The sequence below is a fragment of the Bombina bombina genome, chromosome 3 (assembly GCF_027579735.1).
Source record: "Bombina bombina isolate aBomBom1 chromosome 3, aBomBom1.pri, whole genome shotgun sequence".
NCBI lineage: Eukaryota > Metazoa > Chordata > Amphibia > Anura > Bombinatoridae > Bombina > Bombina bombina.
This window is the reverse complement of record NC_069501.1, coordinates 1,235,466,912-1,235,484,999: the sequence shown is the minus strand read 5'-3', so window position 1 is coordinate 1,235,484,999 and position 18,088 is coordinate 1,235,466,912. Positions and strand designations below refer to the sequence as shown.

The window sequence follows — 18,088 nt, the reverse complement described above, 5'->3', positions numbered from 1 at the left end:
ACTCTCTCTCTTTGCTCAGGCTTGGGCAAGAGATGTTCAGGATTCCTGGGCGCTAGAAATAGTTTCTCAGGGTTATCTCCTGGAATTCAGGGAACTACCCCCAAGGGGAAGGTTCCACATGTCTCACTTATCCTCAAACCAAATAAAGAGACAGGCGTTCTTACATTGTGTAGAAGACCTGTTAAAGATGGGAGTGATACACCCAGTTCCAATAAAGGAACAAGGAATGGGATTTTATTCCAATCTGTTCGTAGTTCCCAAAAAAGAGGGAACTTTCAGACCAATTTTGGATTTGAAGATCCTAAACAAATTTCTCAGGGTACCATCGTTCAAGATGGAAACCATTCGAACGATTCTACCCACTATCCAGGAAAGTCAATTTATGACTACCGTGGATCTAAAGGATGCGTACCTACATATTCCTATCCACAAAGAACATCATCAGTTCCTAAGGTTCGCTTTTCTGGACAAGCATTACCAGTTTGTGGCCCTCCCATTCGGGTTAGCCACTGCTCCAAGGATTTTCACAAAGGTACTCGGGTCCCTTCTAGGGGTTCTAAGACCGAGGGGCATTGCAGTAGTACCTTACTTGGACGACATTCTAATACAAGCGTCGTCCCTGTCAAAAGCAAAGGCTCATACAGACATCGTTCTGGCCTTTCTCAGATCACACGGATGGAAGGTGAACATAGAAAAAAGTTCTCTGTCTCCGTCGACAAGAGTTCCCTTCTTGGGAACAATAATAGATTCCTTAGAAATGAGGATTTTTCTGACAGAGGTCAGAAAGTCAAAACTTCTAAGCACTTGTCAAGTTCTTCATTCTGTTCCTCGTCCTTCCATAGCGCAGTGCATGGAAGTAGTAGGGTTGATGGTTGCAGCAATGGACATAGTTCCTTTTGCATGAATTCATCTAAGACCATTTCAACTGTGCATGCTCAAACAGTGGAATGGGGACTATACAGACTTGTCTCCAATGATTCAAGTAGATCAGAAGACCAGAGATTCACTCCGTTGGTGGCTGACCCTGGACCATCTGTCCCAGGGAATGAGCTTCCGCAGACCAGAGTGGGTCATTGTCACGACCGACGCCAGTCTAGTGGGCTGGGGCACGGTCTGGGAATCCCTGAAAGCTCAGGGTCTATGGTCTCGGGAAGAGTCTCTTCTCCCGATAAACATTCTGGAACTGAGAGCGATATTCAATGCTCTCAGGGCTTGGCCTCAACTAGCAAAGGCCAGATTCATAAGGTTCCAATCAGACAACATGACGACCGTTGCGTATATCAATCATCAGGGGGGAACAAGGAGTTCCCTGGCGATGAAAGAAGTGACCAAAATAATTCAATGGGCGGAGGATCACTCCTGCCACCTGTCTGTGATCCACATCCCAGGTGTGGAATACTGGGAGGCGGATTTTCTGAGTCGTCAGACATTCCATCCGTGGGAGTGGGAACTCCATCCGGAGATCTTTGCCCAAATAACTCAATTATGGGGCATTCCAGACATGGATCTGATGGCGTCTCGTCAGAACTTCAAGGTTCCTTGCTACGGATCCAGATCCAGGGATCCCAAGGCGACTCTAGTAGATGCACTAGTAGCACCTTGGACCTTCAACCTAGCCTTTGTATTTCCACCGTTTCCTCTCATTCCCAGGCTGGTAGCCAGGATCAATCAGGAGAGGGCCTCGGTGATCTTGATAGCTCCTGCGTGGCCACGCAGGACTTGGTATGCAGACCTGGTGAATATGTCATCGGTTCCACCATGGAAGCTACCTTTGAGACAGGACCTTCTTGTTCAGGGTCCATTCGAACATCCAAATCTGGGCTCCCTCCAGCTGACGGCTTGGAGATTGAACGCTTGATTCTATCGAAGCGTGGGTTTTCAGATTCTGTGATAGATACTCTGGTTCAGGCCAGAAAACCGGTAACTAAAAAGATTTACCATAAAATATGGAAAAGATATATCTGTTGGTGTGAATCCAAAGGATTCCCATGGAATAAGATAAAAATTCCTAAGATTCTCTCCTTTCTACAAGAAGGTTTGGAGAAAGGATTATCTGCAAGTTCTCTAAAGGGACAGATCTCTGCTTTATCTGTCTTACTACACAAAAGACTGGCAGCTGTGCCAGATGTTCAAGCATTTGTTCAGGCTCTGGTTAGGATCAAGCCTGTTTACAGACCTTTGACTCCTCCCTGGAGTCTAAATCTAGTTCTTTCAGTTCTTCAAGGGGTTCCGTTTGAACCTTTACATTCCATAGATATTAAGTTACTATCTTGGAAAGTTTTGTTTTTGGTTGCAATTTCTTCTGCTAGAAGAGTCTCAGAGTTATCTGCTCTGCAGTGTTCTCCGCCCTATCTGGTGTTCCATGCAGATAAGGTGGTTTTGCGTACTAAGCCTGGTTTTCTTCCTAAGGTTGTTTCTAACAAAAAAATTAACCAGGAGATAGTTGTACCTTCTTTATGTCCGAATCCAGTTTCAAAGAAGGAACGTTTGTTACACAATTTGGACGTAGTCCGTGCTCTAAAATTCTATTTAGAGGCTACAAAAGATTTCAGACAAACATTTTCCTTGTTTGTTGTTTATTCTGGTAAAAGGAGAGGTCAAAAAGCGACTTCTACCTCTCTTTCCTTTTGGCTTAAAAGCATCATCCGATTGGCTTATGAGACTGCCGGACGGCAGCCTCCTGAAAGAATCACTGCTCACTCCACTAGGGCTGTGGCTTCCACATGGGCCTTCAAGAACGAGGATTCTGTTGACCAGATATGTAAGGCAGCGACTTGGTCTTCACTGCACACTTTTGCCAAATTTTACAAATTTGATACTTTTGCTTCTTCGGAGGCTATTTTTGGGAGAAAGGTTTTGCAAGCTGTGGTGCCTTCCGTTTAGGTAACCTGATTTGCTCCCTCCCTTCATCCGTGTCCTAAAGCTTTGGTATTGGTTCCCACAAGTAAGGATGACGCCGTGGACCGGACACACCAATGTTGGAGAAAACAGAATTTATGCTTACCTGATAAATTACTTTCTCCAACGGTGTGTCCGGTCCACGGCCCGCCCTGGTTTTTTAATCAGGTCTGATGAATTATTTTCTCTAACTACAGTCACCACGGTACCATATGGTTTCTCCTATATAGATTTCCTCCTGTCCGTCGGTCGAATGACTGGGGTGGGCGGAGCCTAGGAGGGACTATATGGCCAGCTTTGCTGGGACTCTTTGCCATTTCTTGTTGGGGAAGAGATATCCCACAAGTAAGGATGACGCCGTGGACCGGACACACCGTTGGAGAAAGTAATTTATCAGGTAAGCATAAATTCTGTTTTTTATATTTTTTCTTTCCTCTACCTAAAAGATTTCAGTTTGTTTTTCAATTGAGTCGTACAGTTTATAGGTCACATTAAAAGGTGGAAAAAGTTCTGAAATTATTTATCTTTGTCTCATTTTGTCTCATCACAGAAACCTGACATTTTTTAGTAGACTTTCTATATCCACTGTATGTTGGGTTGTTACAGACAAAACAAAAAACATATGTGGAATGTAACGTGAATGTGGAGGAATTTGTTTCCATGTAAAACCTTATGTTATAGTTACATAGGTTATCGGAGGACAATTTGATTCAGTGTTCGTACAGTTAATTAGATACTGCTCAGTATTGCATGCGGTTTTCCTGGAAACATTGATTTTGAGGGCTAATAATAACCAGACGACCCATCAAGTCTGCCTATACTTCACTCTGAAGTATTATCTACATTTGTATTATAGCCGTATACCTATCCTCCAACATCTCTACTGGAAGTCTATTTCATGAATCAACTTCTCTTACTGAACAATACTGCTGAACCGGCTACCCTCGATCTTGAGATCATGACCTCTTGATCCTTTTTGTAAAGATGCTTCCATCTTTCTCTTTGATAAATCCCTAAAGGGGACATTATAGAGCAAAAATGACTAATTTTCTAGAGCAGGTAATTTTAACACTAGCGACCCCCAGTTACTATGTGTTTAACCCCTGTAAAAAGGATAAACTAAATAAGCACCTCTTGGGAGCCGCAGAGAATTGCTTGTCCTAAACTAATACAACTGCCGAGCCATCCTGCGGCAGGAGCAGTCTCACAACCTGGCTATTTGATTGCCATTGCTGATTGGCTCAGCGGCTGTATGCTCACGGTACTAGCACTTCTCTGAGGCTCCTGAGTAGTTTTTTTTTCGTATTTAGTGCTAAAATGATATGCTCTTAACGAATAAGATTGTGTAATTTTTGCACTAAATTTATTTAAGAAAATTATATAATTAATATACTTGAAGGATAGCATCAGGCAAGGATTTGATGCAATAACACTCCTATAGCCACTACACATGATTTATAGAAGATGCAATAATAAAAGGTTAAAAAAAACACAAAGCAGAGCATGGTTCTGGTCATCAGTCACAATTGGTTTTTGGGAAAATGTTATGATGGTCTCAACAGTTATATAAAGAAGCGACCATAAACTATTGCTAGTTCATTTAGCGCTGCAGAATCTGTTGGCGCTCTACAAATACCTGATGATGATGATAACAATTGGATAAAAAACAATAGAAAAAGTTTGCGCTCCTGTTACTTGGAATGCTAACTAAATGCTTGTTTGCAAACATCTGTTTCACTTCGTAGAGATAAAGTATTACATAGATAATGCAGTTATTTAGCATTCATGTGTGTCTGAGACTGTTTTTGTACATAGAAATAAATGAATCAATGTAGTCCATAAAACAAGGTGGAAATAAACAATAGATAAAATCTTTAAGCTCTGTTAAATACACACATACCCTTAAAGGGACAAGTGAAAATGTAACTTCCATGATTCAGACAGCGTGTGCCACTTTAAAAGACTTTTTAGTGTACATCTTTTATCAAATTTCCTTTTGTTCTCTTGGTATCTTTTTGTTGAAAAGCATATCTATGTAGGCTCAGGAGCAGCTATGCACTACTGGGACTAGCTGCTGATTGGTGGTTACACACACATATTTATCTCTGGTCATTGACTTACCGGACGTGCTCAGCTATCTCCCAGTAGGGCATTGTTGCTCTGGAGCTGATTTTTACCTATACAGAGGTTAATGCTGGCATAGTTATATTTACACAATAGTTCAATAACCAAGTGCTTTAAAGCATTAGAGCACAACTTAATTGGTGCACAAGCGTAAAAACATTTTTTTCCTCCTCGTTACAGAAACGGTGCAGAGGTATTTTACAGCAGACAAAATAAATAATGAATACACATGGCCGGGTTCCTGCCCTTAGCCCCTCAATGTCCTGGTTACAAGGAACTGACAAGCCCTGCCCATTCCACGCCCCTATTTGCCTGTGTCCCCGCCCCCTGCATTTGTTTGCAGTGCCGCACATTCCCATCCTTGCAGTGATTTCTTTGTTCTTACCCTGGCTCACAAAGGGGTTTTGTTTCTCTATTTCAAATACTGCTGTGTAAGTCCTTACTTGATAGAGAAAATGAAACTTTTATCCAATTTAGTGGTAGCTGTGTAATTTACTGCAGAATAAAACGGTAACAGACACATTACACGCTTGAGTGAGCTAACAAATTAACCCCGTCGCTACCAGGAATTTCAGAGAAAAACTTGGCAAAGTACCTGAGAATTGTTATCATTTTTGCTATCACTGTGATTAAACAGAAATAGAGCTTTTGATTTATATATTTATAGTAGTCAACCCAAGGTATTGATTTAGATCCATGTTGGTATATTTGATGCCACTATTTGACCGCTTGATATGACATATAAAAATATCATTAACTTTTTCGCAAACTTTGGGTTTGTCACTGAAATTATTCACACACAACTACTGCAATCATATGAAGAATGGTTATAAAAGCTTTTTCTGTTCATAAATAACAGACATGTATGGCTTTGCCATTGGTTTTTGGCAATTAGAATGCCGCTATTTGCAGCTGCGCACATTATGTGAAGTACCTGGTAGTGAAGGGGGTTAATCAGTTAGCTTGTAAGGTTAATTTTCGATTCAGAGTAGATATTGCCCTCTCCCTCCCAAACGGATCTCTTTTTTACAGGTTTTTGAAAAAATGTGAAGACGCAAAAAAGTATGTTTTGAATTATCACGATTTACAATATCTAGAACCATGTGCTGCAATCTTCTTACTGTAATAGAAATAAAACAAACCTCATTCTGTACAGTGATGTTTCTGTTTTTTTGCAATGAAGGGAACCTCATCGCTTAAAGGTTACACGACTTACAGTGTGAGAACTGTTAAAAATCATGTTCTATAGAATGAGATCAATTGCGGATACTTTCTTCTGATAGAAACTAATTTTCTCCAACATAGGTGTGTCCGGTCCACGGCGTCATCCTTACTTGTGGGATATTCTCCTCCCCAACAGGAAATGGCAAAGAGCCCAGCAAAGCTGGTCACATGATCCCTCCTAGGCTCCGCCTTCCCCAGTCATTCTCTTTGCCGTTGTACAGGCAACATCTCCACGGAGATGGCTTAGAGTTTTTTAGTGTTTAACTGTAGTTTTTATTATTCAATCAAGAGTTTGTTATTTTAAAATAGTGCTGGTATGTACTATTTACTCTGAAACAGAAAAGAGATGAAGATTTCTGTTTGTAAGAGGAAAATGATTTTAGCAACCGTTACTAAAATCGATGGCTGTTTCCACACAGGACTGTTGAGAGGAATTAACTTCAGTTGGGGGAACAGTGAGCAGACTTTTGCTGCTTGAGGTATGACACACTCTAACAAGACGATGTAATGCTGGAAGCTGTCATTTTCCCTATGGGATCCGGTAAGCCATTTTTATTACAGACAGAAAAAAAAGGGCTTCACAAGGGCTTTTTAAGACTGTAGACATTTTCTGGGCTAAATCGATTTATATATAAACATATTTTATACTCCATAGCCTTGAGGAATTATTTTAATCTTGGGAATTTTGTAAAATAACTGGCAGGCACTGTATTGGACACCTTATTCTCTAGGGGCTTTCCCTAATCATAGGCAGAGTCTCATTTTCGCGCCTGTATTGCGCACTTGTTTTTGAGAAGCATGACATGCAGATGCATGTGTGAGGAGCTCTGATACATAGAAAAGACTTTCTGAAGGCGTCATTTGGTATCGTATTCCCCTTTGGGCTTGGTTGGGTCTCAGCAAAGCAGATACCAGGGACTGTAAAGGGGTTAAATATAAAAACGGCTCCGGTTCCGTTATTTTAAGGGTTAAAGCTTCCAAATTTGGTGTGCAATACTTTTTAAGGCTTTAAGACACTGTGGTGAAATTTTGGTGAATTTTGAACAATTCCTTCATACTTTTTCGCAATTGCAGTAATAAAGTGTGTTCAGTTTAAAATTTAAAGTGACAGTAACGGTTTTATTTTAAAACGTTTTTTGTACTTTGTTATCAAGTTTATGCCTGTTTAACATGTCTGAACTACCAGATAGACTGTGTTCTGAATGTGGGGAAGCCAAGGTTCCTTCTCATTTAAATAGATGTGATTTATGTGACACAAAATTTAGAGAAAATGATGCCCAAGATGATTCCTCAAGTGAGGGGAGTAAGCATGGTACTGCATCATCCCCTCCTTCGTCTACACCAGTCTTGCCCACACAGGAGGCCCCTAGTACATCTAGCGCGCCAATACTCCTTACTATGCAACAATTAACGGCTGTAATGGATAATTCTATCAAAAACATTTTAGCCAAAATGCCCACTTATCAGCGAAAGCGCGACTGCTCTGTTTTAGAAAATACTGAAGAGCATGAGGACGCTGATGATATTGGTTCTGAAGGGCCCCTACACCAGTCTGAGGGGGCCAGGGAGGTTTTGTCTGAGGGAGAAATTTCAGATTCAGGGAAAATTTCTCAACAAGCTGAACCTGATGTGATTACATTTAAATTTAAGTTGGAACATCTCCGCGCTCTGCTTAAGGAGGTGTTATCCACTCTGGATGATTGTGAGAATTTGGTCATTCCAGAGAAACTATGTAAAATGGACAAGTTCCTAGAGGTCCCGGGGCCCCCCGAAGCTTTTCCTATACCCAAGCGGGTGGCGGACATTGTAAATAAAGAATGGGAAAGGCCCGGTATACCTTTCGTCCCTCCCCCCATATTTAAAAAATTGTTTCCTATGGTCGACCCCAGAAAGGACTTATGGCAGACAGTCCCCAAGGTCGAGGGGGCGGTTTCTACTCTAAACAAACGCACCACTATACCCATAGAAGATAGTTGTGCTTTCAAAGATCCTATGGATAAAAAATTAGAAGGTTTGCTTAAAAAGATGTTTGTTCAGCAAGGTTACCTTCTACAACCAATTTCATGCATTGTCCCTGTCACTACAGCCGCGTGTTTCTGGTTCGATGAGCTAGAAAAGGCGATCAATAATAATTCTTCTTCTTATGAGGAGATTATGGACAGAATTCGTGCTCTCAAATTGGCTAATTCTTTCACCCTAGACGCCACTTTGCAATTGGCTAGGTTAGCGGCGAAAAATTCTGGGTTTGCTATTGTGGCGCGCAGAGCGCTTTGGTTAAAATCTTGGTCAGCGGATGCGTCTTCCAAGAACAAATTGCTTAACATTCCTTTCAAGGGGAAAACGCTGTTTGGCCCTGACTTGAAAGAGATTATCTCTGATATCACTGGGGGCAAGGGCCACGCCCTTCCTCAGGATAGGTCTTTCAAGGCCAAAAATAAACCTAATTTTCGTCCCTTTCGCAGAAACGGACCAGCCCCAAGTGCTACGTCCTCTAAGCAAGAGGGTAATACTTCTCAAGCCAAGCCAGCCTGGAGGCCAATGCAAGGCTGGAACAAAGGTAAGCAGGCCAAGAAACCTGCCACTGCTACCAAGACAGCATGAGATGTTGGCCCCCGATCCGGGACCGGATCTGGTGGGGGGCAGACTCTCTCTCTTCGCTCAGGCTTGGGCAAGAGATGTTCTGGATCCTTGGGCGCTAGAAATAGTCTCCCAAGGTTATCTTCTGGAATTCAAGGGGCTTCCCCCAAGGGGGAGGTTCCACAGGTCTCAATTGTCTTCAGACCACATAAAAAAACAGGCATTCTTGCATTGTGTAGAAGACCTGTTAAAAATGGGAGTGATTCATCCTGTTCCATTAGGAGAACAAGGGATGGGGTTCTACTCCAATCTGTTCGTAGTTCCCAAAAAAGAGGGAACGTTCAGACCAATCTTAGATCTCAAGATCCTAAACAAGTTTCTCAAGGTTCCATCGTTCAAAATGGAAACCATTCGAACAATTCTTCCTTCCATCCAGGAAGGTCAATTCATGACCACGGTGGATTTAAAGGATGCGTATCTACATATTCCTATCCACAAGGAACATCATCGGTTCCTAAGGTTCGCATTCCTGGACAAGCATTACCAGTTTGTGGCACTTCCGTTCGGATTAGCCACTGCTCCAAGGATTTTCACAAAGGTACTAGGGTCCCTTCTAGCGGTGCTAAGACCAAGGGGCATTGCAGTAGTACCTTACTTGGACGACATTCTGATTCAAGCGTCGTCCCTTCCTCAAGCAAAGGCTCACACGGACATTGTCCTGGCCTTTCTCAGATATCACGGATGGAAAGTGAACGTAGAAAAGAGTTCTCTATCTCCGTCAACAAGGGTTCCCTTCTTGGGAACAATAATAGACTCCTTAGAAATGAGGATTTTTCTGACAGAGGCCAGAAAAACAAAACTTCTGAACTCTTGTCAAATACTTCATTCTGTTCCTCTTCCTTCCATAGCGCAGTGCATGGAAGTAATAGGTTTGATGGTTGCGGCAATGGACATAGTTCCTTTTGCGCGCATTCATCTGAGACCATTACAACTGTGCATGCTCAGTCAGTGGAATGGGGACTATACAGACTTGTCTCCGACGATACAAGTAAATCAGAGGACCAGAGATTCACTCCGTTGGTGGCTGTCCCTGGACAACCTGTCACAGGGGATGAGCTTCCGCAGACCAGAGTGGGTCATTGTCACGACCGACGCCAGTCTGGTGGGCTGGGGCGCGGTCTGGGGACCCCTGAAAGCTCAGGGTCTTTGGTCTCGGGAAGAATCTCTTCTACCGATAAATATTCTGGAACTGAGAGCGATATTCAATGCTCTCAAGGCTTGGCCTCAGCTAGCAAAGGCCAAGTTCATACGGTTTCAATCAGACAACATGACAACCGTTGCGTACATCAACCATCAGGGGGGAACAAGGAGTTCCCTGGCGATGGAAGAAGTGACCAAAATCATTCAATGGGCGGAGACTCACTCCTGCCACTTGTCTGCAATCCACATCCCAGGAGTGGAAAATTGGGAAGCGGATTTTCTGAGTCGTCAGACATTTCATCCGGGGGAGTGGGAACTCCATCCGGAAATCTTTGCCCAAATTACTCAACTGTGGGGCATTCCAGACATGGATCTGATGGCCTCTCGTCAGAACTTCAAGGTTCCTTGCTACGGGTCCAGATCCAGGGATCCCAAGGCGACTCTAGTAGATGCACTAGTAGCACCTTGGACCTTCAAACTAGCTTATGTATTCCCGCCGTTTCCTCTCATCCCCAGGCTGGTAGCCAGGATCAATCAGGAGAGGCCATCGGTGATCTTGATAGCTCCTGCGTGGCCACGCAGGACTTGGTATGCAGACCTGGTGAATATGTCATCGGCTCCACCATGGAAGCTACCTTTGAGACGAGACCTTCTTGTTCAAGGTCCGTTCGAACATCCGAATCTGGTCTCACTCCAACTGACTGCTTGGAGATTGAACGCTTGATCTTATCAAAGCGAGGATTCTCAGATTCTGTCATTGATACTCTTGTTCAGGCCAGAAAGCCTGTAACTAGAAAAATTTACCACAAAATATGGAAAAAATATATCTGTTGGTGTGAATCTAAAGGATTCCCTTGGGACAAGGTAAAAATTCCTAAGATTCTATCCTTTCTTCAAGAAGGTTTGGAGAAAGGATTATCTGCAAGTTCCTTGAAGGGACAGATTTCTGCCTTGTCTGTGTTACTTCACAAAAAGCTGGCAGCTGTGCCAGATGTTCAAGCCTTTGTTCAGGCTCTGGTTAGAATCAAGCCTGTTTACAAACCTTTGACTCCTCCTTGGAGTCTCAATTTAGTTCTTTCAGTTCTTCAGGGGGTTCCGTTTGAACCCTTACATTCCGTTGATATTAAGTCATTATCTTGGAAAGTTTTGTTTTTGGTTGCAATTTCTTCTGCTAGAAGAGTTTCAGAATTATCTGCTCTGCAGTGTTCTCCTCCTTATCTGGTGTTCCATGCAGATAAGGTGGTTTTACGTACTAAACCTGGTTTTCTTCCGAAAGTTGTTTCTAACAAAAACATTAACCAGGAGATAGTCGTGCCTTCTTTGTGTCCGAATCCAGTTTCAAAGAAGGAACGTTTGTTGCACAATTTGGATGTTGTTCGTGCTCTAAAATTCTATTTAGATGCTACAAAGGATTTTAGACAAACATCTTCCTTGTTTGTTGTTTATTCTGGTAAAAGGAGAGGTCAAAAAGCAACTTCTACCTCTCTCTCTTTTTGGATTAAAAGCATCATCAGATTGGCTTACGAGACTGCCGGACGGCAGCCTCCTGACAGAATCACAGCTCATTCCACTAGGGCTGTGGCTTCCACATGGGCCTTCAAGAACGAGGCTTCTGTTGATCAGATATGTAAGGCAGCGACTTGGTCTTCACTGCACACTTTTACTAAATTTTACAAGTTTGATACTTTTGCTTCTTCTGAGGCTATTTTTGGGAGAAAGGTTTTGCAAGCCGTGGTGCCTTCCATCTAGGTGACCTGATTTGCTCCCTCCCTTCATCCGTGTCCTAAAGCTTTGGTATTGGTTCCCACAAGTAAGGATGACGCCGTGGACCGGACACACCTATGTTGGAGAAAACAGAATTTATGTTTACCTGATAAATTACTTTCTCCAACGGTGTGTCCGGTCCACGGCCCGCCCTGGTTTTTTAATCAGGTCTGATAATTTATTTTCTTTAACTACAGTCACCACGGTATCATATGGTTTCTCCTATGCAAATATTCCTCCTTTACGTCGGTCGAATGACTGGGGAAGGCGGAGCCTAGGAGGGATCATGTGACCAGCTTTGCTGGGCTCTTTGCCATTTCCTGTTGGGGAGGAGAATATCCCACAAGTAAGGATGACGCCGTGGACCGGACACACCGTTGGAGAAAGTAATTTATCAGGTAAACATAAATTCTGTTTCCTGTAGTCTCTTCAAACTGGAAAACTGTGTTGTCTCAATCAATAATTGGGAAAAATAGTGTAAATAATTGTCAATATAGCTGTTGATTAAAGTCACATGTAAATGAGGATTTTTCTTACTGTACAAAGGGGGGTATTTTCTCTCTTCTCTTGGTATCCTTTTTGTTGAAATGCATACCTAGATATGCTCAAGAGAAGCAATGCACCTACTGGGAACTAGTTGCTGATTGGGGGCTGCACTTATGCCTCTTGTCATTTGCTCACCCAATGCATTCAGCTAGCTCCCAGTAGTGCATTCCTGCTTAATAAACAAAATATACCAAGAGAATTAAAGTGAATGTAAATTTTGATGCTTAAGTTCCCGGTTTTTAACGGGCACTTCAATTCATCAAAATTTACATTTCACTTGTGTTGTGAAAAAACGTACCTTTTAATCTTGACAGCCGCTCCAGCTTCCTCCGCCCGTCACAAAGCCTCTTCCTGGGTCTAAAATGAGGAATCCTGCTTCCTCCAATCACGGCGTTGAATCAGACACTGATTCCCCAGGGGGGGAAGCCGTGATTGAAGGATGACCTATCCATCATTTCTGATGTCAAAAATGGCTTGTGACGACCGGGTGAAGCTGGAGAGGCTGTCAAGTTTAAAAGGTAATTTTTTTTTTTATCACAACACGAGTGAAATGTAAATTTTGATGAATTAAAGTACCCCTGTTTTTAATCAAATTTTTAAAAACCGGGCACTTTATCATCAAAATTTACATTCACTTTAAGCAAATTTTGGTTAATAGAAGTAAATTTGAAAGTTGTTTACAATTGTATGTTCTGTCTGAGGTATAAAATAAGAATAGTGGGTTCCATGTTCCTTTAAGATGTGTGGAACGGCCATTATATACGTCATTTTCAATTGGTTTCCCAGTTTTGGCCCTGAGAGTACATAACAACCAAAAAACAACATGTTTTCAGGAACTTGTTTGCAACTATTGGTTTTTAGCAGATGACTCCATTTTGGATTGTGATTATTTCAAATAAAATCACTTCCTACACCAGCTGAAACCAAAACCTCGTTATCGGGAACAGATATTGGAAAGATTGTGATTAAGTCAAACGATTGGTAAAAACTGAATGTAGTAAAGCAGAATGTCTGAATCCTTGTTAAGAATTTGCAGAAACAGTAACATTTCAATGATGATCTAACTTATGAAGCAGCAGCTGCAAATGTAGTTTTATCTGAGTTTTTGTTAAAGGGATAGTAAAGTCCAAATTAAACTTCAATGATTTAGATAGGGCATGTCATTTTAAACAACTTTCTAATTTACTTTTATCATCAAATCAGCTTTGTTCACTTGTTGTTCTTAGTTGAAAGCTAAACCTAGGTAGGCTCATATGCTAATTTCTAAGACCTTGAAGGCCGCCTCTTATCTGAATGTATTTGACAGTTTTTCACAGCTAGGGGGCGTTAGTTCATGTGTTTCATATAAATAACATTGTGCTTAGGCACGTGAAGTTATTTAAGAGTCTGCACTAATTGCCTGAAATGCAAACCTGTCAAAAGATCCGAGATAAGGAGGCAGTCAGCAGAGGCTTAGATACAAGATAATCACAGAGGTAAAAAGTATATTTCTATAACAGTGTTGGTTATACAAAACTGGGGAATGGTAAATAAAGGGATTATCTGTCTTTTTAACAATAACATTTTGGGTGGTTACTATCCCTTTAATAAAGTTTTTTTTTTTCTTGTTATCTGCAGATACCGGTCTTCCACAATGAATCCTGTTTACAGCCCTGTACAACCCGGGGCTCCCTATGGAAACCCAAAAAACATGACCTATGCAGGTACGTGCTTGATTGTATTAATGCCCAGGGTGAGGACGTAAAAAAAATAATGCTGCGCTATAAATACGGTATTTTAATTTATGTTTTGAGTTACTGTGTTCAGCAGAATTGATTTCATGTGTGACCACTAATGTTAATAAGTCCTGTATGTGGTGCCGTTGGTAGCCACAAAGCGGGGGATGTTTCACCTCTGTGCTAAGCCAATATTGAGTTCATTTGGTGCTTACATTTAAATGCTATTGTAACCCATAATTCAGTGAGTGACTCACACAAATATTATATATCACCCCCCCCCCCCCCAGCAGAATATAATGTTATTTATTTTCATAGAAAGAAACTGTTGCATGTGGACGTCCAGTTCAGGGTAAAAAAAAAAATGATTAGATGTGAAAATAAAATAAATACAAAGAGACCCACATTTTAGTGTGAAACATCTAACAATAAACAAGTGCTTAAATGGATAGGAAGATTAAACTTGCATTATTCAGATAGAGCATGTAATTTTAAGAAAGTTTAAAATTCACTTCTATTTTCAAATATGCTTTGTTCTCTTGGTATCTCTTGTTGAAAAATAATACACACATATCCTACACTAGTGGGAGCTAGCTGCTGATTGGTGCCTGCACACATTTGTCTCTTGCGATTGGCTAATTAGATGTGTTCTGCTAGCTGCCAGTAGTGCAATGCTGTTCCTTCAGCAAAGGATAACAAGAGAATGAAGCAAAATTTTTTTAGTAGAAGTAAATTGAAACGTTGTTTAAAATTGTATGTTCTATCCAAATCATGAAAGAAAATGTTGGGGTTTCCTGACCCTTTAACCCCTTAATGACAACAGTACTTTTCCATTTTCTGTCTGTTTGTGACAAAGGCTATTTTTACATTTTTGCGCTGTAATTTTCCTCTTACTCATTTACTGTACCCACACATTATATACCGTTTTTCTCGCCATTAAATGTACTTTCTAAAGATAGCATTATTTTCATCATATATTCTAATTTACTATAAAAAAATTATAAAATATGAGGAAAAAATGGAACATCTGCAACCACCAAAAAACACCCATGCTAAATAGTTTCTAAATTTTGTCCTCAGTTTAGAAATACCCAATGTTTACATCTTCTTTGCTTTTTTTTTTGCAAGTTATAGGGCCATAAAGTAACACTATGCTATTTCCAAACCACTTTTTTTCAAAATTAGCGCTAGTTACATTGGGACACTGATATCTTTCAGGGATCTCTGAATATCCCTTGACATGTATATATTTTTTTTTTAGAAGACATCCCAAAGTATTGATCTAGGCCCATTTTGGTATATTTCATGCCACCATTTCACCGCCAAATGCGATCAAATACAAAAAATCGTTCACTTTTTCACAAATCTTTTCACAAACTTTCGGTTTCTCACTGAAATTGTTTACAAACAGCTTGTGCAATTATGGCATAAATGGTTGTAAATGCTTCTCTGGCATCCCCTTTGTTCAGAAATAGCAGACATATATGGCTTTGGCGTTGCTTTTTGGTAATTAGAAGGCCGCTATATTCCACTGCGCACATACGTGTATTATGCCCAGCAGTGAAGGGTTAATTAGGGAGCATGTAGGGAGCTTTTTGGGGTAATTTTAGCTTTAGTGTAGTAAACAACCCAAAGTATTGATCTAGGCCCATTTTGGTATATTTCATGCCACCATTTCACCGCCAAATACGTTCAAATAAAAAAACACTTTACATTTTTCACAATTTTTGGTTTCTTACTGAAATTATTTACAAACCGCTTGTGCAATTATGGCACCAATGGTTGTAAATGCTTCTCTGGGATCCCCTTTGTTCAGAAATAGCAGACATATATGGCTTTGGCGTTGCTTTTTGGTAATTAGAAGGCCACTAAATTCCGCTGCGCATCACACGTTTATTATGGCTAGCAGTAAAAGGGTTAATTAGGTAGCTTGTAGGGAACTTGCAGGGTTAGTTTTAGCTTTAGTGTAGAGATCAGCCTCCCACCTGAAACATCAGACCCCCTGATCACTCCCAAACAGCTCTCTTCCCTCCCCCACCCCACAATTGTTCCCGCCATCATAAGTACTGGCAGAATGTCTGCCAGTACTAAAATAAAAGGTATATTTTTTTTTTTTTTTGTTTGTTTTTTTTTATAGCATATTTACATATGCTGCTGTATAGAATCCCCCCTTAGCCCCAAACCTCACGGATCCCCCATCAAACTTATCTCTAACCCTCCCCCTCTAACTTAATGGGCGCCATCTTGGATACTGGCAGCTGTCTGCCAGTACCCAGTTTATTAAAAAAAAAATATGCTTTAATTATTTTTTGGCCTTTTTTGCCATTTTCTGTAGTGTAGCTTCCCCCCCCCAGAACCCTTCGATTGTTTATTACATTAAAATTCCCCCCTTTTCTCCCAATTTTTAATTAAATTTTTCTGTAGTGTAGCAGTTCCCACCCGCTCCCGCCCCGTGCACGCGCGCGTCTGTGCGGGCCCCGGACACTGCCGCCTCCGATCCGGCCTCCGATCCCGCCCCCCTCCACATCACAGACCCTTGGCAGGCCGCCCACCCGCCTCCCTGCCTTGCTCCCACCCACCAACGATGCTCCGGTGCAGAGAGGGCCACAGAGTGCATCGGAGGCTTGTAAAGGGGTATTGCAGGATGCCTCCATATCGAGGCATCACTGCAATACCCTCAGAGCTGCTGGAAGCGATCGCAATCGCTTCCAGCACTCTGTTAGACAACTGACGTACCAGGTACGGCTATTGTCATTAACTGCTTGTTAATGCATGACGTACCAGGTACGGCTATTGTCATTAACTGCTTGTTAATGCATGACGTACCAGGTACGGCTATTGTCATTAACTGCTTGTTAATGCATGACGTACCTGGTACGTCAGTTGTCATTAAGGGGTTAATCATATAATATGGAGTACCGACCTCACTTCCTGGTTAAGGATCAATTTAAGCAATGACAGTGTATACATCGGAATAGTGCAAAAAGAAAATGTTCTGTGTTAGAGCCTTTTATTATTGCACTGTTGCTTTCATATAGCTTTGTGTTTAACCCCTGCAAAGCAGCAATACACTACTGGGAGCTAGCTGAACACACCAAGATCTGTGCAAATCTGAAAAGAGACAAATGCCATCTTCCCTATTCGTTTGCAGCCGAATTGACAGATCGCACATTCCTACTGTAGAGAGTTTTAGTGAGGGACTATAACTACATGTGAAACTATTATCTCTAAGTATTTGTCAGTTATTTTCTATCAAAATAGCTTTTGTTTAGGTTGTGTTATAGAATAATGATTTCTATAGCCAGCTCTATTTACTACTACATCAAAAAGTATAATCTTTAACTTAGGTTTTGAAAATATTGCAAATGACCAAAACTAGCGGTTTGACTTACAGCATTTGCAAGTTACAGAATTTGCCTTGTGGTCTCTCTAGGAATTGTGGGACAAAAACAATTTGTATATAGAAACAAGAGGTGGGTAAGGTCTATTTTAGGTATTGTGCAGCTTGCTATGCAATATGGTGCAGTCATTTGTGTTTAAAGCCTTGGTGGTGTGGGGTTAGAAACCAGTCCACTGCATCACGTTTTTCTAGCTCCCACTCTCGCACCGTTACCAGGGTTACAGAAAGACTATTATAGGACTAACCGCTGCCATTTCTGCTCTGGGTGCACATTATGAAGATAAAGCCCATAGATATTGCTCTTCTTCTTATTAAGGTTTAGTGTTCTCATGCTGTATACTGTATCTCCATCGCTGCTATGAGCTTCTACACTGATCAAGTAATCACTATGTAGCATGTTGTAAGGTCAGTTTTGGATTGTACAGGATGCACACCAGCCTCTCTAAGGGGCAGTTGAAAAAAACTGTTTTTTTTTTAATTAAATTACAGGAAAGGCTAATTAATTAAATAATACAAAATTATGACTTTGTTTAGTTATTTATTAGTATTTGCTGCAAATCATTAAACATTTTTTGGATAATTTCATTTTTAGTTTAATATCCCTTTAAATAAAGCCCAATTCGTTCTGTAAATGTTTCAT

General features: G+C 41.2%; 1 protein-coding gene across 1 annotated transcript in view; it reads left to right on the top strand.

The window, feature by feature from the left end:
* The window catches only part of FAM168A (family with sequence similarity 168 member A), a 370,456-nt gene that overhangs the window by 125,853 nt on the left and 226,515 nt on the right, over nucleotides 1–18,088 (top strand). Inside the window, exon 3 of the mRNA XM_053708729.1 lies at nucleotides 13,951–14,036. Coding sequence (XP_053564704.1) covers nucleotides 13,967–14,036 — 70 coding nt within the window. The 5' untranslated portion in view covers nucleotides 13,951–13,966. The remainder of the gene's footprint in view (nucleotides 1–13,950; nucleotides 14,037–18,088) is intronic.